The sequence below is a fragment of the Centroberyx affinis genome, unplaced genomic scaffold, assembly GCF_046629955.1.
Source record: "Centroberyx affinis isolate AG114_WGS23_722 - 3 ecotype Tasmania unplaced genomic scaffold, CSIRO-AGI_Caff_v1 ptg004646l_1, whole genome shotgun sequence".
NCBI classification, from domain to species: domain Eukaryota; kingdom Metazoa; phylum Chordata; class Actinopteri; order Beryciformes; family Berycidae; genus Centroberyx; species Centroberyx affinis.
Genome location: NW_027282245.1, coordinates 1 through 24,184, shown reverse-complemented (window position 1 = coordinate 24,184; position 24,184 = coordinate 1). Strand labels below are relative to the sequence as shown.

The 24,184-nt window shown below is 41.1% G+C and overlaps 1 protein-coding gene across 1 annotated transcript; it reads right to left on the bottom strand.

Moving 5' to 3' along the window:
• Positions 1-630: 630 nt before the first annotated feature.
• On the bottom strand, positions 631-23,515 carry LOC139665644 (oxysterol-binding protein-related protein 8-like; the record flags this gene model as incomplete). Its single annotated transcript, XM_071544727.1, is given in 16 exon segments — positions 631-3,968; positions 4,079-4,184; positions 5,370-5,475; positions 8,689-8,842; positions 10,644-10,829; positions 11,734-11,870; positions 13,766-13,855; positions 15,123-15,220; positions 16,153-16,251; positions 17,104-17,200; positions 17,924-18,022; positions 18,143-18,224; positions 19,608-19,792; positions 21,522-21,571; positions 21,574-21,746; positions 23,350-23,515. Coding segments are annotated over 16 exon segments (1,958 nt in total), but the record flags the coding sequence as incomplete, so codon positions are not given.
• Between the last annotated feature and the right edge of the window lie 669 nt (positions 23,516-24,184).

Genomic DNA, 24,184 nt, shown 5'->3' with positions numbered 1-24,184 from the left:
GAATCACTGTTCTCTGGTGTTCAAACCAGTTAAGAACAGCTGAATATGAGCATCAGTCCAGACTTCATTTTGTTATGCTATAGGCTTCCTCATGCTTTCCAAGCATGAGAAACTTATTTTCAGATTTTTGTTCTCACTTCTAACAAACCGCATCACAGTTCTCTTGGAAGAAGAGGACCAAGATGCATTTTCAGGCCAAATGAACCAAAATGAGGGAGGAAACACTGCAGACGCTCGGTGTGAACGCCCCCTCAGATCCACACAATTTATATTTACTAAGCCAAGCTTTTTTTGGTCTACAATACCTTCATCAGAGCATACATCACTAAAAAAAATTTCATGGATCCAAGCACACAAGATCCTTTTCACTGTCTTGACTGGAACCTGCAGCAGCTCAGTAAAGACGCTCAGCTGAATGAGAGAGACACCTGCCTGACTTTTCCAAACAATTCCTCTTTTGAACGGAGCCAGCCTGCAGTACAGAGTGGGACTTGCACCTTGGCTGGACCTGTACGCTCCACACCGCACCCCCCCCCCCTCCCTCCCCCCCACACACACACCCCACCCCCACCCCTCCTATCACCTATCACTAAACCCCCTGACCGACGCCCCCCTCCCCCCCTCCCCCAGTCCAACTCTACAAGGCACTGGTGTTCATTTTGTTTATTTCTCCACATTCTAACATCTGGATTCTCCAATAAGATGAGCGATCGAGGCAATGAGGATACACAAAAAATACACATATAGATACACACGGGCCAGCCGGGTGACTCACACGGGGTACAGCTGGCTCCACTCTTTCTTTATACCTGTGTTAGCGTTACAAACTCTTCACCACTTAACAGTCTGTTTGACGGCGGAGGCAACCAGATATGTAAACGTCGACAAGGCTAACATCATGACAGGCGAAGAAGAAGAAGAAGAATACAAAATGGATGTTCAGATTTGGTGCGAGGATGATCTGAAAATACATGGTCTGGATCCGTCCGAAGGGCCTCAACATGTCGCTGTTGATCTTTTTGTAGTTAATTGAATTTTGAGCCCGAACACGGACAACGTAAAACTTTGGAGGAAATCTTGCAGATAGTCAGTCTAGTATGACACCTTCCTTCTTGGAGTAGAATGTAGAAAAGAGATATATATATACAGAAAAGTTCAAGTTTTTGTCTTAAAATTAATTTTGCAAGTCTGAGACAGACTGCCAGATTGCCAAGATCAGAATTTGTCCTTCTGTGCAAGCGCTATATACAAAAATCAACTTGGTAAGTCTTGGTAAGACTGAAGACTTTTACTAGACTTTCTTATGTTGGCTCTTTGGTTCTTGCTGAATACTGGACTTGGGAATCTAGCAGTCTGTTTGAGACTTATTAGGATAATTTTGAGAACAAAATTGAGCTTTTGAGTGACTTTTCTTAACATATACAGTATCTATCTTCTATTTATATCCCAAGGGAGGAACCTTTTTGGACGCTTTTCACCATAAAGTACGGCATCAATATTTTCGCCAAGGTTTCAAATTGCGTTCAGACTCGAGATGCAAATAAATACTTAAGAATAACGGCATCATCTTGAGTTCGTCTGGACAAAAGCGAGGATGGGAGTCTATGAGCAGAGGACGAGTGTGTACCCCACTAGTCTGTTCTCCTTTTCCATCTCCATGTGTATCTACAGAGCGGTGGACAGAAAGACACACAGGGTTCAAGAGACTGGCTTGTGCACAGAGCGCGGGAGTGTCTGTATTGCGAAACTTCACGTCGAAACGCCACGCGCTACTCGCAGAGGGGCGAGCCGTCCCGCTGGGTATTTACACAGTGGGCGGGACCGACTCCTAGTCTACACACTGAGTTTGGCTGGTACCTACGTACGTCATTTCGGAATGGTTGACAATGGTGATAGTATTAATTAGAAAAAAGTCTATCTTCTCCTCCCTCTAATGTCTTACTAAAGTGTCTATTCTACTTCTCCTAGGAGCTTTTGAGGCCCAAACGCACTGGAAGCCATACGTGACGCGCCTGGTTTCACGTTTCCATGACGACACTGCAGGGCGACCAATGGGGGAGTCTTGCTAGTTTTCTCTTCCATGGCCTGTTCTGCTGTCTGCTTTTCATATTTGGAGACCAGCTAGACTATATATAATGTTTAAAATCTGGCCATACACTACCAGTCAAAAGTTTGGACACACCCGACTGAATGTTCACTCAATGTTTTTCATTCTCTTAAATCCATTTGGATCTAAAGGCTTCTGCTTAAATGCTTGAAATGTGTTTCTTAGACAAATATAAATATGAATTTCTTTCCAAAGCCTTTGCCTTTCCATCAAGGCAAAGGGCGGCTACTTTAAAGAATCTAAAATATAAGATAGTTTTGATTTGTTTAACACTTTTTTTGGTCACTGCATAATTCCATTTGTGTCATTTCATAGTTTTGATGTCTTTGCTGTTATTCTTAAGTGTGGAAAATAGTAAAAATAAAGAAAAATGCGTGTGTCCAAACTTGTGATTGGTAGTGTACATCTGAATAGTTCTGTTAGCCGCTTCAGTTTGCTGTCAGGTATTACAGGGCAGTTTTTGGATTATGTTAATTAGCTTTGCCACATCCATGTCTTGGCTTACTGTAGCCTCCTTCTCACTAAGAACAACCTGATTAAAAATATGTAACATGTCCCTTTGCCTCAAAATAGGTCTGCAGTCACTGTAACTCAAGAAATATCAAAAATCATCTGTTTTGGTCCTCTGTTGATGCTCCAAAATGGTTCAGAGCAGATGTGTTAAGGTAGTCTGACGCTTCACTTGTTATGCCGCTGAAAACTATTACTGAGATTAAAAATGCAAACGTCTGATGTTTCCAGTGTGTTTGTGCCTGAAGATAATATACACAGGGCTAATGATGTCCTAACCACACTGCTCTGACTGTACATGCTACCTATACAGTGAGACTGTGTCAAACATCTGGCTCTTATTTATTTTCTTTTAACATCGACCTCGTATGCAAAAGGTTTTATTGTACAGCAGAATTTATAGCTTCTGTTCCTTTTGACAATTTGACTTGTGTCACCGTCTTCCTCGTCCGCATTCCAGGTCTGGAAACCCGAGCCAGATATGAAAGTATTTGATAATAAAAAAATAATAAAAAGTCACATAAATTGGACCACATTTGTTTTTCCTTTTCTCTCCCTTATCCGCTCTTTTTTTTTTTCTTCAAGTAGAACTCTACTCACAAAGGACACACCAAGCAAAGAAAACAAAACAATCTTTTTTTGTTAAAAAAAAAACAAAGCATAAAATTAAAGGTATTTTCATTAAAGTCTGTGTTAAAATATTCCCTGGAGTCTGGGAGTGAGGTGAAATGTGAATCAAGAGAGTAATTTCAGTCCATCAGAAAAACAAACAACAACAACAAAAAAAAAAAGGCTGCTGTCTTTGCCTCTATCTTCAAGGCAAATCAGCAGCCTGCAGAGTGGCAGTCAAGACTTCATCACGCCAAACTCTCACCTTCTCGCCATTTTGAAATTTGTGGATCTCTCCAGAGTTTGTGACTTGGACCGGCAACAACAGGTTAAAAATAAATAAGAGTTTAAAAATGTCTCTTTTGTTTTGTTTGGGAATTGCCTGCTTTTATGGACGTGTGTAGCTGTTGCCCTGTAGGGGGCAGTGTTGGACTGAATAAAGACAGAGAGGAGGAGAGGTGGAGGAGACTGTTGTAATCACATGTTGGGAGAGGTCAAAGTTCATGCCCCCCACTCTTAACGCCGTAATGTTCAGTCAGTGTGTGTGTGTGTGTGTGTGTGTGTGTGTGTGTGTGAGGGCGTCACTCTCTCTCTCTGCGTGGCGTATGGCTGCTACTTGAAGAGGAAGTTGATGAAGACCTGAAGGAAGATGAGGAAGATGATGATGGCGTAGTCGCGCTGCTGGAGGAAGGAGCCTCCCTCCGCCTGGCCTGCGGCGCGACTCCGCAGCACGCTGACGCTCCTGGGGACACACACACACACACACACACACACACACGGTCACTAGGCGCTCACATGTGATGAAGGCCTCCACCCAGACCGAGCTCACGGTGCGGCCGGCGCTCTCCTCACCTGTTGATGTCCTCCTGCGTCTGCTTTATGGATTCAATGGCACTTTGAAGTTCGCTGAGGTCGGCTCCTTTTTTCCTTAGCCGACTGTTGTGCTTGCTTTTGTGTCCTGGAACACAACATACAACATACAACATACAACATACAACACGTTTTAGGCCACATCCACACTAATACGTTTTCGTTTTAAAACGCATAACTTTTGCTACATTTACCCCTAGCGTCCGCACTACTCCGGTGTTTTCGGAGCCCTAAAATGGAGACTTTTGAAAACGCTGCTGACCCCGTTTTAGTTCGAAAACTCCGGGATTGTGTTTTAGTCCGGACGGGCGGAAACAGAGACTTTTGAAAACGATGACGCAGACGCCCACGTTCGCTTCCTGATCGGGTCTTATCAGTCACGACGTGTCCTTCCCTGATTCGTCACGCCCCTATCACCTGACCCTTTTCCGGAAGAAAACAAACAATATCAGCCTTGACTACCAGTGGTTACTTCAACATGGATAATGAATTACAGGCATGGCTGACCTTGCTGTCTATGCTAGCAGCTGTTGTGCAGTTAAATTCTGCATTTTATAATGCTACTACTGCCTACATGTGGAGGAGGCAAGCTATTATTCGAGCGATCTACTTCCTGTTTACACCGGCACGTGCATGCCCAGTATGTGAATGGTCATGTGATATGCGTTTTCAGGCATGTTAGTATGGACGGAGATCGTTTTCGTTTTAAAACGGCATTTTAAAACGAAAACGTACTAGTGTGGATGTGGCCTTAGAGTGTTAAAGCTGCACTAGGACAGATTTGTACGTAAAAATGCACCTGCCTTATCAGCCCGAATCACAAGTCTATTTATCACAGCAAGTGATAAACAGAAAGAGTCTATTTGACGATGTTTGATTGACTTTTTGTACATATTTCTCTTTGTTACGTCTATTGTTCTGTATGTGGAACTGATTTAGGTCTTATATTAGTGATTAGTGATGATGCCTGATTGACTTGATTGCTGATTATGTGCAGCTGCCTTGACAGTCTATGTAGATGGTGTCATTTCATGTTTCACCTGTTCTGATGAAGGTCTAGTACCGAAAGCTTAACCAATAAACTGGTGTTTTTTTGCATAGCGGTCTTGCATGCAGCTTTGGTTCCGACTGTCTCCTAAACAACAGTGAGTGCTCCGTTGTGAGAAAGCTGGACTCGGCAACGAGGGATAAACCTCTAGCACCACCTCACCACCTCTAGCACATATTAAGAAGAAGAAGTGTGTGTGTGTGTGTGTGTGTGTGTGTGACTCACGTTCGCTGCCAGAGGAGTCTTGGCGGTCGGGTTCGGGTGAAGAGCAGCCACTCTCCGGGCTTTTAGGCTTGTCGCTCTGTTTGTGTTTCCTCTTCGGCCCCGTTACCTACCCAACACACACACACACACAACACACACACACAAACACAGGGAAACACACACACACACACACACACACACACACACACAGGTCAACAAGATAGGCCACACACACCAGCTACAAAAGAAATGCCAGCAAATATACATCCATGTTACCAGTCACACACACAAACATGTACGACTACACATCAAAAACACAACATCGAATACACACTACAAATACAAACGGAGCTATTAAGAAGTGTTAGCTCACACACACAAACACACACTCACTCCCACATACACATAACATGCTGGTCGGCGGTAGGTGCAGCACACGACAGCTGTGCAAGGCATGCTGGGGCGCCAGTCGGCCACATCCATTAAAACAATCCAGCAAATCTCCAAACACACACACAGCCAGCGTCCGAAATTAACTTTCTGACTCACCTGCCAAGGGCTGGCACACTAAAAAGAACATGTACCAGCTAAGAATAAGTCTTACTGGTCAAAATGATTAGTAGATATTCTTCGAAGAACTACGTCACCCTACCAGTGAATCAGGTGCTGTGTGAAGCTTTCAACCAAGAGACAAGAGCAGATTTAGAGTTTCAGTTTAAAACTTGTTCATTCACTCATACAACGGATCTGTTTTGTCTTTTTGTTGGCCTCATGCCTATCCTTACTGAAGAATGTGAAGTTTCCACTAACACTGGACTAGTTATCCATCCAGACAGCTGAGAAACTGTCTATACTATACTATGCAATTTCTGACTTAGTAGTAGGGCTGGGCGATATGGTTGAAATCGAAATCAATATCATGATAATCATAAGGATTTTTCTTGATATCAATATATATATATCACGATATGGTTCGTGTATGCAAAATCACATTAAATAATCAAATTAATGTTCATCTCACTGAACCTGTTAGGTGTGGTGTCAAACAAAACTGAAATTTTCAAATAATAATACGTTTTTAAGTAGAATTTGCTTGTCATCATCAATTCAGACAGCAGAAATGTGTGTCACGATATCGAAATATCTTCATATCATCACAATATGATTCCACTGAAAGACGATAAACGATAATATTGAATTATCGCCCAGCCCTACTTAGCAGTCCTTATCACTGATCTAAATGAATGCATGTTGAGACAAATTGAATGATATTATTGGAATACACTTATTTTAGCTTAAGTTTCTACATCATCTAATCACCTGAACTCTGCTGACCTGTCTCCCTTCATCTGAGGCTGATCCTCCTGCCTCCATTTGGCTCTGTTAAACAGAGCATGTCACTAAAGTCTATAGGAGACTTTTTAAATGACTATATTGAGATTAACTCAAAGATAATATATGATACTCCACAACATATTTAGCATATTTAACGTTACAGTCAATCAAACAATAATAGATAACTACATATTCCTTCCCTCTCCTTGCCAGGTAGCAAGCAAACTTTAGACTCTAGTAATTTCTGTTACAAAGATGGATCATGTGTCTGTTTACAAGTTAAATTCACTTGATCACATTGTTTTATCACTCACATTGGGTTGAAAATAAGAAAGAATGTGTAGTTTCTTCTTTCCCAACATTTTAGCAACACAACCTGTCGGCTCGGATTAAACTGTCTGCACCTGCAATTTGATTGTGAGTTTTCCATTTTTAAGCGCTGTGATTGGCCCGAAGGTCCAAACATCACCCAAACTTTGGGTGTTAAAAAACAAACTGAACCAGTTGTTTAAACACCCAAAACAACCACCGCTACTACTTTGTATTTATTTTTTCAGAGATTGAATAAATAAACTGAACTGGCCCAATGACACTCCTGTATATAACCAAGACATTCAAATGTTAGTATCAGTTTACTGGTCAGTGTGGCGGGTGACACATGACAAACTTTACTGGCACTTGGCGGGTGTTAATTTCGGACGCTGCACAGTAACACCACACACAGAAACACGCTCACAACACAGAGCCGACACACAACCGCAGCCTTCAGCTAGTCGACGACCTGAACGACCTGCAGCTCAGCGGGAGTCACGTTACGACTCAGAGCGCCAACACAACACAGAGACCGACAGGATGGAGGTGAGGACAGACAGGCGGGGGGTGAGGAGCCGCACTGAAGCAGCCGGTCGGTGATGGCGGTGGTCGGTCAGTTGATGTGATGCATGGTGGGAGCAGAGATAGACCCCCGCCCCCCCCCTCCCCACCTTCCCCCCAATACATGCCTCTTTCTGTCTTTGTATGGGAGAAAAGTTCACGTCAAAGTGCACTACAAAAACATTAATGTTGCCATGAGACATTCACAGCTTTGTGTTTCCTTGCTTATCAGCTAACATGCTTCGCTTGTAGAACATGACTTAAGACCTCAACATGGTCCACTCATCAATTATTATTATTTCAATTAATATTTCACATTTTAAATTTGATTTGTAGTGATATGCCCTACTCATACTAGGAGGATTGTGGGGATAACAGGCAAACCCGTTATAAAAGTTGACATTTTAAAAAGGTAAGTGGTGAAATTAATGTATTCCGAATTAACCACCTTTACAAATCAAAAAAGCTCTTAAGTCTTGTCCTACAAGGAATGAATGTTTGCTAATAAGCAGCAGGGCAACATTAAAGTGAGTGCAGCATCCTGTACAAAGCTGCAGCTCTTACAGGTGCTGGCAAAGTGCAGTTCACACTTAATCACTCATAGACTCACTTAATTACATGATTTCTCTTTTTTATTTTTCACAATGCAATAACAAAATAAGTCTGGAGCCTGGAGGCAAACACCGTCTCTAAATACTGTAGGTTTTGCCACACACACTTAATCCCTTACAGACCGATTTGTTTTTAATTATTTATGCTTTTCATTTCTCACAAAACATCTTCAGCCCCCATCTTGTTACTTGCATTAAAACTGACACACGTTTGCATGCAGTTTGACGTGACGTTTCCTTCCCATGCAGAGAGAACGGCAGGTATCAGGGGCAAGAGCAGAGAGAAAGATAGAGAGATGGAGAGACCAAAAGAGAGAGAGAGAGATAGAGATGGAGAGACAGAGGCGACGACGGCGGTGGCAGCACAGCGGTGAGGAAAAAACGACAACAAAAAAAACAAAAAAAAAACAGAAGAAGCGACAACAAAAAACGGCGCACCAGGCGCTGCGTGGAGGGTGGCTGAGGCGGGCGAGGTGTTGTGTTGTTGTTTTTAATGGCGGTTTTCGATCGGGACGACCTACCTGGCACTTGCAATTGTCCCTCCGCGGCCCCTGGTTACTCAGACTAATAAGACTGCCAGAACGTACCATAGGGGTGCGGTGTCGGACCTTGGTCTGGATCCAGCCGTCTTTCTCAAACTGGATCAGGTCGTTGAGCGGATCCCACGGCCGCGTGCTGAGAGGCAAGCGATGGCCGAGAGACACAAGGGAGGAAGGAAAGAGAGAGAGAGGAGGGAGGAGAAAGACAGCAAGAAAGAAGTAGAGAGAAAGAGATGGCGAAGCAAGACCAAACAGAAAACAACACAAGGAGAGAACATACATATTAATGCAAGAGAGAGAGGGAGGAAGACGAGGAGACAAAAAGACAAGAATGCAAGAAAAAGAAGAAAAAAAGGCGATGAGAAAGAAAGAGAAAGAGAAGACAGAAGTGAGAAGAAGATGTACCAAGTCGAACATCATGGACACAAAGAGACAAAAGAGAACAAGAAAGGGAGACAAATAAATTATAATTGGTCACCACAACTGGTTTCAACTGATATAACACATTACTGACTTATAGTTCAGTTCTGCAACATGATTTTTGCAGTCAAACCCAGGAGTCAGGATCTTATTATTTATCACAAATGCCACCTGACTTTATGTTTCAATATGTCTATGTAATATGTAAGCTTTGCCTAATAACGACATAGCCCTAACTCTTCCAAACTAACACTGTCTATATATAAAACTATTTAAAGAATCCATACACCAGCATCATGAGCAACAGTTCCTCCAGTCTGGTGGTAAACAAGGCATCACTCCCTTGCATTTACACTAAATCACCACTAGATGTCGCCATGCTCCTGTCTTTACTCTGGGCAGTTCAGTATGGTAGATGGGAGCAGTAACATCTGCAACTGGGGCAAGCTTTAATCCAAAGCGTCTTATAGGACAATTATACAACTGTAAGGAGTGATTGTCTGTATTTATTGTTCCTCATGAGAGCGATGGGTTTTAAAACACAGGCTTATCGCTGGTCTTTGGGTCCTCAGGTGGCCTTGGATGTCATGGAAGACAGTAATTGTGTACTATGCATGCAATTCTGTAACTCTGATTAAGGCTAATACAGCCAGTCATACTGATTTTTAACATTAAAGCTATTCCAAAAATTATAACAATTGTATACTTGCCGAAAATTCAAATATCTACATGTGCCGACATGTGCATGTGTCTCCAAAAGATTGTAGGATTTTCATTAGGTCCTTGTTGAACTGCACATGTCTAAAATGCTTGTTGTAGTTCAGTGCAGTTGCATTGGAAGATAGTTTTTTTTCCATTTCTCTACAATCTAATTTCCTCGTGGAAGTGTTTGGCTAGCTAGTGGCAGAATCATTTCAAGTTCCCTGGTTTCGTGATAGTAAGTTGTGTCATTTTACAACATTATATTATTTGATTTAGGTTTTGCATATTGTTTATTGGACTTCTTCATTGTAAATGGGCTTAACAGTTTGTTGAGGATGTAATGTTAGCATGTTAGCATAGTAATATGGGCTCAATAAAGAGTCAAAAAGATTTATACATTATTTTTGTTTGCTAAAATCTTTTTTACACATTCACACATTCAAATACATTCATGCAAAAAATTTTCACACGTTCACAAATGGTGATATACAACTGCAAGTCTCAAATTATTTGCAAAAATCATTTAATGAGCTCAGAATCTTTTTAACAAGCGCAAAATCTTTTTGACTCTTTACTGAGCCCATACATTAAGCCTTGTTAGTCTACCTTAGCAGTAACGTTAGTTGTTGAGTTGTAGTATTGAGCTATTGGTGATTTTAATTTATTTCTTCATTGTTATATTTTCATTTGCCACAACGCTCACAGCTGGCAAGCATATAACTATCATTGGTCTGGTTTCACTTGTTTCAGTTCAGTTTGATTCATGCACCTCAGATCTGACTCCAAACCACACGAGCAGTAGGGGAATCACTCACTCGGCATATTTGTAATGCCACTCTCCGGTGACGGGGTCCTGCTCGAACAGGCCGGGGCTCCACTCCTCGCATTTGGCTTTGCGCTCGCGGGCCGATTTCCTCTGCGCTTCCTCCAGAATGAACTTCTCGTTGGTGGCCTCGGTCTGGTCCTTGTTGTTGATGGCCCGCGTCACGTGCTGCCACAGCCTGACGGACACACAGAGGACCGGTTCAGCCAGGTTAGTTCATTTACACACATCAAACAATACTGCAAAGAGGAAAGAAGAAAAATAATGTGTGGGTACTAAAAAAAAGTAGTGTAGTAGGAGTGGCTTAGATAGGTACAAAAACAACAAAACGCCTAAATAACAAGTATGGGACATTACGTGAGAGTGTGGTAATAAGTAGTAGGGCGTGTGTGTGTGTGTGTGTGTGTGTGTGTGTGAAGCGTTATGATCAACTCAGAATCCAACTAAATCCCCATCCAATCTGTAAATGTAAAGCAATGTGATGGGCAAAGTGTAGAGACCAAATACAGCAGGATTACACAAACCTGGATTCACCACATGCAGGATGATACGCACACTATTAAAGGGGAACTATTAAGAGCCTATTAATTTCCTCCATAATTAATTAGGCCATAAGCATGACAGGGAATTAACTGTGGCAATGAAGGAGAAGAGATAAAGAGGAGATAGAAGAGGGGAGGGATGGAGGGATGTAGAGGTGAGGAAGAGAGTGCCACAGAAGTGAGTCAGAAACAGTTAACATCCAAAATAAAGAAACAGAGCTGGAATAAACAGACAATTTATGAATGAACATAAATAATGAAAGTTCTTAAACTGTAACTGAGCAATTTAAGAAAAAGGATACCAGGTAAGTAAAAAAATTGAATAGTTTCATAAAAATGAAACTGAAAGCTGCAGTTACATGTTAAAATACACCCGTCTTATCCAGAGAAGGGCGTCCCATTTCTGAGTTTCGAAGCTAAAATTTTTCAGCTACCTCTTGCTGCCAACATGCAAAGTTGCCTAGTGCAGCTTTAAATTTAGATCGTTTAAGACTTTTTCAGACCTGTGGACACCTTGATAATATTTAAGCTTAAACGAACCTTTCTGATTCGAACTCTCCCTGCTCCTCCGGCGGGACGGTGCAGCGGGTCAGCCGGCTCTGCCTCAGATCCGGAGTCGGGTTCCAGAAAGTGTCCACCGTCCCCGTCTTCTTGTCGTTGATGAAGATCTCGCTGTCCTGTATATGTGTGTGTGTGTGTGTGTGTGGAGAGGGGGGGGGGGGGCGGGATTGGGTGGGGGGGTTGAAAAGGCAAGAATCAGTGTTTGATCAAGTGATTACTGGTCAATCTCAAAGTTTCGAAATTACGAAACCACACACACACACACACACACACTCTTTCATCTCCCCCTAAAGACAGATTCTACATCTGCCAAGAGACGGCGTTTGATCAGACAAATTTGAAAACCACAGTGAAGTGTTTATCTCCAGCTGTGAAGTGTTAAGTGGTTATTAGGTGACCGACTGAAAGCATCGGGCCGAAACCATCCGGGGAAAATTAATGGAGAGAGAGAGAGGCGCTGAATCTTCTCTTTATCCCTTTCTCTTCTCACCCAACAGACTGCCGGATGTTGCCGTAGGACTGGTGAGACGTTCAGTCGGCTTTTTCTATATAATTGGGTATTACAGCACAAGAAATACAATTTGTTGTGGGAAAATGACGCACCGATGCTTAGAATTTACTCGGTTTGAACAAAATGAAAGATTTCTTCCACTGTGTAGCTAGATTTGAAGGCAGCAGCAGAGAACGTAATTTACAAGGCCGTCTGGAACAACTTTGATGAAGAAATTGCAGCTTCTCGTGATTTAGAAATGGCAAAAGTCAATATTTTGACGTATTTTTTTGAATTAATTGTGCAGTCCTTGGCCACATATTGATTCCTGTCAAGCATCAATGCCGGTGTTTTTCCACTCAACAGCGCAATGCCTTTACTAAAACATGAGCAGCAGTCATGGCAAGGTCGATTTTAAGAGAGAGAGAGAAATGAGCAGAAAGAGAGAGGAGAGAGAATCATTTTAAACAACTTTCTAGTTTTCTACTGTTTTTAGCCGTCATCCCCTTGCTGACGTTCTTTACTGTGATTATGAAATCTGTAATCACGGCAAACAGTTTCCTCTCAGGTATTACTGCTGTAATGTTGGCTCAATATTGGCAAAACAGGAAGAGGAGGAATTTATGGAAAGATAAGGGGAAGGAAGAGTGGAAGGATAGAGTAAGATGAAGAAAGAACCAACAAATAAACAGTAACAGTGATGCCGCTAGGAACGCTAGAACGGCACTGTATTCTATTTATTTACAAAGCACTTCTTGGCAAACTTCCTGGGTATCTCACATCTCTTTGTAACTATAGATCATTGTCACACTGCACTAGGTCCCAAGACTATTTGGTCCTCAAAAATCATCATGTTCGTACTGAGATTGGGAAACTGGCTTTTAAATACTATGCTCCACACAAGTGGAACAACCTGCAGGAACTTGCAAAATTAGACAAGCTAATCCCTTTTAATCAATTTAAATCTCTTTTGACTGATATAGAGCAGTGTGAATGCATGTGTTTTTGTTGAATTGATGTTGTCCCTTATGTTGATGTTTCCTGTTTGTTATAATCTGTTGTTGTATACTGTAACTTTTATGTACTTTTATTGTTTTTATATGTACTTTTATTGTTTTTATTGTTCTTATATATGATTTGTTGTTGATATATACTGTAATTTTCGTGTGCTTTTATTGTTTTTATATGTACTGTAATCAGGGCGTCCTTGTAAAAGAGAGCTTGCTCTCAATGGCCCTCCCTTTTTAAATCAAGGTTATATATACAGTACTGTGCAAAGGTCTTAGGCATATGTCAAAGATATCCATAAAACAAAGATGCTTTCAAAACTAATGAAATGAAAAGTTTCTGAATATCAAAAATTTACAATAAACAGAAGTCTACTGGCACACTAATGCAGAAAACAAATAAACATCTAAGACTTCTAAGAAATGTATATAAAAAATCTAGGGTGCCTAAGACTAGTCACAGTAAAGAGCCGACTCTATTGTTTCTACAGCAGCATACAACAGTCCGTCTTACCCAGTGTCCCTCCAGCGTCGCCAACACCTCCTTTCCCAGCTTGATCTTTCCAGAGACTTGATTGACACTGTCACTGCTGCCCAGGAACGGCTGGAGGAGAGGAGAGAGGGGGAGAGGAGGAGGAGGGGGGAGGGGAAGAGGAGGGAAGGGAGGAGGAAGGAGAGAGGGAAGAGAGAGGAGCATAGGAAGGAAGGAGAGAAGGAAGGGAGAGGAGAGAGGAGGGATGGGAGGAGGAGAGGGAGGGAGGGATAGGAAAGAGAGAGAACAAGGGCGATGGACGAAGCGGAGCAAGGACAGAAGAAGGGAGAGGAGCCGAAGGTGAGAGAGAGAAAGGGAAAGAAGAGGAGGGATGGGAGAGGAAGGGAGAGAGGGAAGGTAGAGGGGAAGAGGAGAGACAAGCAAACATAACAATATTATCACTTTGTTGCTTGTCTGTATAATTACTGCACAAGAAAAAAATATCCTATGCTTTATCATGTCTTGTTTTATCTGTATTCATGTGGCTTGTTTTCTTGTGATAATCCTGTAGCATCTTAAAGCAGGACGGTATGTATTTGTTTATTTTCCATCTGTCATATCTTGCTAGTGTCTTGATGACAGTGCACTTTTCCAAATACTAGAGAAATTCAATGAGTGGGCAGAAGAAATAAAGTCATGGCGATGTGGCTTTAATTGCAGGGTAACTGCAGGTTTCAGAAAGCAAAATATAGGACTTTTTTAATGCTATTTTGCTTGAATTTAAGACACCAAGAAATTAACTGCTAAGTGACATGAACTCAAGTTGTGTTTAGTAAAGCAGATATGAGGGAAATGTTTTGCATATTGTACTACCAACCCTGTTCTGTATTACAGACAATTTAAGACTTTTTCAGACTATTTAAGGACCTGCAGAGGTGTAGTGGGTTAAATAGTGGGTTAATCTAAACAATATTTTAAATGGAAATGAATCTGTTTCCCCCTTTGCCCCCCCTTTGTCCCCCTGTGATATATACCTGCCGCTAGATCATGAAGGAGTAATGCAGATGACCGTGTGAATCGTGATGTGGAGGGTGGGATGTTTGTGGAGGGGGAGAAAGAGTGGGATGGAGGGGATTCATAATGGCATGGGAGAAAGAGAGCAAGAGAAACAACTTTTTTTTTTACCCCTCCTACAGGTATCCAAAACATATTTCTACCTTTTGCATTTTGTTGGTTTAGGAATACACAAAGAGTTCATTTCCAAAAAGTGAATGAAAGTTCATTACTCAAACAGCTCTAAAAGTGCTTTCCTTCTGCCAACCAGGAACTGAAGTTATCTACTATTCTTTAATAAGCACCACCATTTTAAACCGAGAAGAACTGGAGCCCAGTGCCGTACCTTCAGTTTGAACTCGAGCTGCGCGCTGTAGCCCGTCTTCTCACATGTGATGGTGATCTGACCCGCCAGCTCCAGGGTCATGGTGCCGTACAGGATGCCTGCGAGACGGAAAAAACGCCCCGAGGAATCAGAGTCAGCGCGAATAACCGGAGAGCTCGGAGACGGTCCTGATAGGCTCGACTTTTACCACTGGTTTGCCTTTCTTCTTTTTCCATCAAAATACACTGTGGAGTGCCTTGACATTTCAATGAAATGAGTGCGGCTTGGTGGATTGGATATATACAGAATTGAAGAGTGGATCGAAGCTATTCAGAAAAGGTTTTAAGTCAAATTCTATGAGGTATGTAGGTTTCCGAATAAGCAGAGTGACATTAAACTGACAGATTTAATCATGCAGTTTGACATGATGTTCTCCGCCATATGACAGGAAGAAAGTTTGTTATGTATCAGTGAGGTTCAGTGGTAGACACTTGAAATGTTTCTTGCGGTTTTGATTCGATTTTTATAAGTTTAGATGAGTACTGTAAAGACTAACTTTTTGAAAATGTCGGAACGGACAACATTTGTGGTCCTGATAAGAAACAGAAGTGAACTATCATCAAAATACATTAAACACATGCCAACTATCTCACATTTAATAGGGTGACAGCACTCAAGGCAGTATCCTTATAGTAGAGTACTAACTAAATCACATTTAATGTGATCAGGAATGGAAATGGGTTAATTTCAAATGACAGAATCCTGTATCCTCTGTACCAATCCATGTGTTGGATTTGTTCTACTTAGTGTTGATGATGAATGTTTCTCTGTGGTTTTTAAAGCTCTCTGTGCGGTCATGAAGAAAAAATTTCAACAGTGAATCAAAGCTGCAGTGAAAATGAATGTTGCAACACTATAATCAATACACATGCCTGATCACATTCATCTCAATACATTTGAGCCACGAGATATTGAGCATAGAGCTCATGTTTTGCAGCAACATGAATGCGTTACAGAAGCGTGACCGTGGCGTGAGGAAGAGCAGTCTGACCTTTACAGTGGGCGTAGGGCATGTTCATCACATAGTCCTCTCCTCGGTTCAGAAAGCTGAGCCGAGCCTCCCCGTCCAATATGGCCGACAGGGAGTTTCCTAAAAACACGCAAGACACCTGAATGTTAACTTCCAATGCAGACAATCATCATCAAGGAGCTTCAATGGCAAAACAACGTCCTACTGTCTGCTTAGTTTGTGCTGGGAATGTGAGAAATGTTTTGAAATGCTGGTGTTTTCCAGCCGTTTGTGTATACAAAAAGTAAAAAATACAAATCAGCAGAGAAAATAGATATTAAAATATATAGAACCACCAATGTGAGAGCTGCATTTTCAAATCCAGTCATCTCTGGTGATGCCAGTTTATTTGTGGAGGGAACTAAAAATATGAGGAACGGTGGATTACTAAGACTTACTATGACACAATCTGAATCATCATGACTACATATTTCCAATGAAAAACAACAAAAATCCATATATAACTCATATCTAATGTTAGGTGCCAAATATCTATGGGGGGCATCTATTTATGTAAATTCTATTCTGTCTCTATAGTAATAGGTGGAAATGCTGTGTGGCAGAGACAATGCTTTTTGAATCCTTCAGTGTCCTTAAAACATGTTAAAATGTAAATTGTTAACATGTACATTTTAGGCATTTAGCGCAACTTGCAATGAGTCCAACAGTAGGATAAGCTTAAATTCTTAAATCACATTACAAGCGACCAATAGTAAGGAGGTCAAGGGTCAGAGCCATAGTGCCCCGAAAATAGATGTAACAAACTATTTCTGTGGCTTTAAAAGGAATATGAAGATAGTGAAGTGCTACACCAGGGGAAAAAAACATAGTAAACCCAAATAAATGTTAAGGCTTTAAGGTTACTTGCTGGTGAAATTATGTGGATTTCAATTGTGTGTGTGTGTGTGTGTGTGTGTGCATGTGCATGTGTACCGTAGAATTTGGACTTTGCCAGGATGCTGCCACTGAGGCAGAATCCGTCCTTCCTGTTGCTGACGTAGAAGGCCGACACCGGAGGATGATGGGATACCTGGAGAGAGCGCACACCAACCGACTCAGACTGGCAAAGACTCATATGGCTGCACAGCTGATCACAAAATAATCTGTCTGAAAAATGTCTTCTAAACAGTAACTGTAAATGAGAATACATTTTTTTTTCCTTTTCAATCTGGTTGTGATGTTTTTTCTAAGCTTGGAAAAAATAAAATTCTCTCTTAGGGGAACCACTGATGGTTTCTTCAAGTCATGCAGACCATTTACTGAGTATTTCAATAACCTGTCAACCATTCCTCCAGACTAAGAATCAAATCTATGGCCTGTTTACTACATGTAGATTCTGTCCTTCCTAACTTGATCTATTAAGTATGCTTTATAACCTGTCAGTCTATTCCATTTACTCCACTAAATAACAATGTCTAACTCCCTGATGAGTCTCCCCACCCTCTCTTCTTTATATTTTTTTTTCCTTTTCTCTCTTATGTTGCTGTTTGGTTTTGGTTTGTTTATTTGTTGTTTATTAACGTCTTGAGTTGTGATGTTATAGTTACAGTAAAAGTAAAATATGGTGATATGCAATGGACCATTGACTATGTTGTACTTGTCTCGCTTTCACCAATAAAAACAGTTGACAAAAAAAAAAAAAAAAAAAAATTAATGGGAATTATCAGTGGGAACAAATCTTTGACCAATGGGATTGCTCTGCGGAAACGAAACCTTGTATATAATGGCCCATCTCTTGCAGTGTGGCTGTTACCTGCTCTGCAATGTAGAAGGTCTTGCTGTTGGTCTTCTGGTGGAGCCACATGCAGCGGTACGTCTCTCCAATAATGGGGTTGTAAGGCTTCTTCAACCCCTGTGGTGTAGAAACCAAAATGAAAAATGGCTTAATTATAACATAGTGAAATACAGAGTACGTATCCATCGACATGAAGTGTGTTGTGGTTTCAGGGAGCATGGTTAGCCTCCTCCTGACCTTTGGCTTTTTGTAAAATCCAGAGATGTACCACTTCACCACCTTCTTCATCCGGTTGTAGGCGTTCTCTTCCACTGCCGCCCTGAGAGGGAAGCGTTACAGTCACAGCTTAGACTCCTGTATAACTCAATGGGTAGAGCATGGCACTATATCCCCTATTGAAGAACACTCACTGATCTTCACCTCTTCACTCTCTCTTCAATCCCAATTCTGTCGTGTCTATATTCTCCCATCTTTTCTCCAGTCTTTCCTAACCCTAGTGGCCATTACCAAGTTATAGTTCTGTTGCTCAAAGGCGAGCGAGGCACTACTACTGCCAGAGTTAGGGGTTTGATTTCCTGTGTGGCTCCACAAGCTAAAAATATACACATTCACAGTACTGTGAGGCACTTCGGATGAAAGCACCCATGTGTCACATGCTGTGGTGGAATCTGTCAGTCAACTAGAACTACACATATTCAGGGAAAAATACCTGCATCAGGGAAAAATACCTTTTTGTACTCAGCAGCTACAAAATTGAATCTATTGCCATCCCATATTAAAGAAATTGTCACTGCTAACCAATTTAAAAGAGCAGTGAAGGGATGGCTGCTGAGCTGCTGACAGTCAATTATTAATTAATGTGTTTTTTGAATGTTAGTTATTTTATATAATGAATATGTTAATGTTTTTTATGTCTTAAGTGATTCATGCATTGCCAAGACCTGCCTGTGTTGACCATTGCTTTTTACAATGAGGACCACAATGGAAATAAGTCTTCTTGACGTAATTGTGTATTGAATTCCTCGACAATTTTATATGTGTATGGTTGTGGCCTAAGGGCCTTCAAACCTATATGTACTGTATGTATGTAAAATCTGTCAAATAAAATCAATCAATCAATCAGATAACTACAGATCACTGTCTGATTATTCGGTGGAGCTAAATCAAGAGATACTAGTATCAGACATTGAACACAAGCAATTCACAGTGATAAAATATCTAAAAATATTTGATTGTTGAAAAGGAAAAGACCAATCACTGGATTAAAAAAATGTAATAATAATAGTTAAAAAAGGATGTTTTAATTTGACATAGTGGAAAAAGTGCTCAAAAAGTGACCAAAGTGGAGACAAAGAAAGTTCAAGTAAACTTTTCAGCCCATGGTCTTTGCTTTTCATTTTTTGCACTTTTTGAGTGCTTGTTGCATCATGTCAGCTGTTTTTTTGGTTTTTTTTTTTACTATCTCTGCTTTAATGTCCTCTCTTGATGCCCTAACAGACTAGTGTGCAGGCTTGTTTTCCCTTTTAATGGCATTTTGAACTAACAGGAGGGTAACAACCTGCGTATAGGAACCAGGGGCTTACATGAAGAAGCCTGTTAAGCTTGATCTGAAAACTCTTTTAGTAAAGTGATATAACATCAATGAGGAAATGAGAGTAAGAGCAAATTAATACAAACAAACAGACAGGATGTGGAGTCTTACTCGGACAGGAAGTCGGCGTGGTAGTAGTAGTCAGAGAGTTTGTCCAGAAAGGACCTTGGCTCCAGGATGAAGGTGGGCAGCACCACCTTGGAGAGGTCCATGCCGGGCCGGACCTGCTTCAGCAGAGTCCAGATCAGAGATTTATTCTCCTCCGACACCGTCTCTGTCTGGGAGGCTTCACCGGCCTGAGAGGGAGACACACACAGAGGTGGAAGTTAGAGACGTCCTCCTTCACTTATTTATCCTGCATCGATCCTGCATCAATACTGCAGACAATTCCTTCCTGAATGTTATACAGCAGAACCAAACCAGAATATTGTAAACAAAAAAAACACAAGGGTATTTCATCCAACTAGATACCAAACCACTCCTTTAACTTCTGACAGCTGAAAAGAAAGCAAAACCTAAAGTAACAGTCCTCAAGATCCTTGTTTTTTGTTTAAATATCTTAAAATACACTCATATATATGTGCACACACACACACACACACACACACACACACACATATTCAACACTCTCTCATGAGATTCCTAATGCTTAAGTCAACTTGCTCTTCTCTGTATGAGGGACCGGCACTAGGAGGTTTTAATTAATTCCCAACTACAAAAGTTTGGCCTCGGCTCCAGTAGGTGTTAATTAGAGAGCTGTCAAAACCCAGACTTCATCAATATGGAAATGCCTGTTAGCGCTTTCACACTCCTCATCACACCAGCTCAGTCTCTTACACACTCCCACACACACCAACCCACACAGAGGAAGCAATCAAAGCCCGTCCATGTAACGGCTTCATTAATAGCCCCAGCAGTGGAACATGATAATGTCTTCTCAATATACAAGAGACTCCATCAAAACCCCCTATGAACTGAACATTTACTTGCTTTCTTGTCCAATTATACATTAATTTCTAAGGCTGATAATGGCTGCCTTGATGGCTTGTCTGCAATGCTGTGAGAAACATTGTGTTCGAACGCAATCACACTTGATCTGTAATGTATTTATGTTGTCGCAAATTATGTGTTCTTGTGAAGAAACTGTGAGTTCTACATGGTTTCTCTCGTTCAAATGTGTCCAATTTCCCCAAAGGGATCATTAAAGAGATCAGGTGTGGTTACTGATTATAGTACTACAAACGGAACAAAAGAAAAGAAAAGTAAACAAAAATATTCAGTGTAACTCTGATTCATTACTGAAATGTTTTCATCATGAAAACTTCGGAAAGAACTAGCAAAAATGAGGCAAAACAATCTTTGGTTTAGTTTACAAATGCATTGTAAACAAAACCATCAGATTCTCTCATTTGAAGAGCAACACATTGGACGGACTGTGATGTGTGATGAAAGATTAAGAGTGATGCACTTTTAAAGGATAATGCTGGTGTTTTTAAATACATTTCTTACCGTCAACAAATCCTATGAAAATAACAAAATCAACAATGCGTTTGCTCTACTCTACTCTGTTACTTTCTGACTTCCCACGTTCCCTTTTTAGCTTTCAACCTGGAAGTCATTGGCTCCAATTGTAAGCTAAAAACCTTGAAATACAGCTCACAAAGACATAGTTTACATTTTAAAAATCGCTAACTGTTACCATGAAAAGCAGGCTGTTGTAGTTATTACCAAATCAAATTCAAATGGGAACAAATTCTTCATTCGCCGGGGACTATTTTCTGTGCTACGGAACTACTTTCCTGAGATCGCAAAGTGTTTACAGCTGGCTTATTAAGTTGTTTGAGGAAAAAGTTGGTCAGCCCGGTGCATCGCGATGATGAAATATGTTTCACAAGAGCGCCACAAGTTCTTGGCATTCTTGGATTTGAGAAACACTTACTGTTGCCTTGTTATAACTGATGTATCTATTTTGGAATCTTCTGTAAAACACTGTTAAAATTTCTGTATGAATAAACTTAACCCTACCTCTCCCAGCTCCTCGTGGGACTGCTCCAGGTAGGGGGTTTCCCGCAGGTTTCGTTGGGGTCCAGGTCGATGTACGAGTCGTCCTGACGCTCCGATGTGTCGCTGTCGCTCTCCTCGCTCTTCTCCAGGCCCTCTGGGTCCGACTCCTCGTGGTCCTGCTCGCCCTCCCGGTCCGACTTGTCGGAGTACAGGTCCGGGTCTTTGAACTGGTCGCTGTCGTTGAACCTGGGGGCGGGGTTGGGTGGGTTGACAAAAAAATTTAAGTTTTGAAAGCTGGTAGGTGGTTTAAGACCTTGGGGGGGGGGGGGGGGGGGGGGGGGGGCAAGGAAATTATAATTTTACAGACTGGATCCTGTAGATTTTAAAGATATTGAATGATGAACTTCAGCTGATAATTTTCTTTAAAAAGGTTATATAGCATTTTATCATGGAATTCTTTGTCCTTTCAAAATGACAAGATGAAAACATGGGTTTACTTTTGGTGCCTTTTTAAATAAACTGAAATATTATAGACCACTGACAATAGAGGGCTGTCACATAATGTTTTGGAGAGCTGTAACTAACGGTAATGAAAGACACGCCACCATGTTTGAAGGCTGACAACAAAAAGAAAGACTGTAATGTTATTGCCTTCCTCACAAACAAACTGAATAAGAAGCAAAATGCAGCAGCAGCGTGTTCAAATTATATGATAAGAGGGGAAAATAGATAATATTAAAGAAAACCAAGCATGGTAGAGAGGCTAGACATTTATGTTTTTGTTTAATTCCCTGACAAGCCTCGTTTCACGTCCTCAAACCTACCCAGCTAAGGGCCCGAGCAGTAATTGCTATCATATGAATTATAATGCTGACAATAGCCTTTTAGTATGGAGCTTGAAAAACAGAATACTACTTTAGATATCTTCTGCTGGAGGAAAGTGCAGAAATCCTCTCACAAAGTTTCTATCACAGAACAAAAGCCTTCACAAAGTCAAATACAAGTTGGAAGGACCTGTGAGAAAACCACCTTTTCCGAAATTATTACCAAACCTCAAACCAAACCCCAACTTCACCGAAGGGAAAAGAGGGGAAGCTCAAAGACTGTCTTGCCTTGTCCTTCGAAAGTGGCCAAAATATCACATGACATTTTTCTCCTATCCATTGACGTTTTTTACTATTGGTAACACTTTACTTTCAGTGGCCTTATTCCAGTGTTTTAACCCATGGAAGAGTATTGTAAGTACATAATAATACTGTGGCAGGACTTAATGAAAATCCCCCCAATACAGATGCACTTACAAGGGTGCAGCAACATAATGTAAGTACAAAGTGTCGATATATACTGTAATTGTGCCCACATTACATTGTAACACCATTGTAAGTTAATTATGTATTAGGGAGATTTTCATTAAGTATTAACACAGTATTATTATTGCTTTAACTTAGCTTGTTTTTCTGGGAATGTATTTGTATTATGTATTTTACTTTGTCATGTATCTTCCTACAGTTATTACTTTTGTTTTATTCTAATGAAGCACTTTGTAACTCTGTTTTGAAAAGTGCTATATAAATAAAGTTATTATTATTATTATTATGTACTTACAATAGTTTCTAATAGGTTAATAACACAAGTTAATATCCCGGAATAAGGCTAATAACGTGCTTAAAAAAGTAAAACTGTGACATTAATCTGTAGAAAATTTCACTTTTTTCATGTGAATACCATCCAGCCCTATCAAGACTGTTTGTATGCAAGGGGGAAAACACACTAAGCTTAGCAGGACAAAAGGACGATGTGTTGACTGGAGGCCTTTAGTCTATTTTGGGCTCGTTGTTGTCCCACTCACTGGAAGCCCTGCATGTTGTGGGCCCGCAGCAGGCTGTAGAAGTTGATGGAGTGCTCTCCGCCCGTGGCTGCGGTGCTCATGTCCTCCTTTCCCTCGCGGATCATGGTCCTCTTCAGCAGGCTGGAGCACTTCAGGGCCAGCTCCAGGGCGTCCATCCAACACCGGCCTGGGAGAGGGACAGAGAGAGAGAGGGAGAGAGACAGAGAGAGAGAGAGAGAGAGAAAGAGACAGACAGAGAGAGGGAGAGAGAGAGAGAGAGAGAGACAGAGAGAGAGAGAGAGAGAGAGAGAGAGAGAGTGAGAGAGAGAGTGAGAGAGAGTGAGAGAGAGTGAGAGAGGGAGACAGGAGAGAGAGATAGAGAGAGAGAGAGAGAGAGAGAGGCAGGATGATCAGGAACGCCCACGAACGCACCGCAGGCCAATTCCAGACAGGCTGGGCCAGATCCAACACACCACTCTGTGATGTGAATTTTGATTTGTAGCTTCTCAAATATGAATGATTTCACTTGCCATTTGGAAGAAACTTGCTGCTAACAGACTGGCAATTGCATCAAAGAGTGTGTGTGTCTGTAATTGGCCACAAGGATGTTTTTATATATTATATAATATTCATAAAAAAACTGCAATATTTTTCCTGGGGGTAATTTTTGTTCACTCCGGGATCAGTTCCAGAAGGTGCTGCAGTTTAAAAATTGCTCTTATTTGGATATTTAGATAATGATATGTATATATATATATATATATTGCAATTACAGCACAGTATATATATATATATATATATATATACTGTGCTGTAATTGCAATTCTAATTGTTGTTTTGTAGGACAAAAGATGAA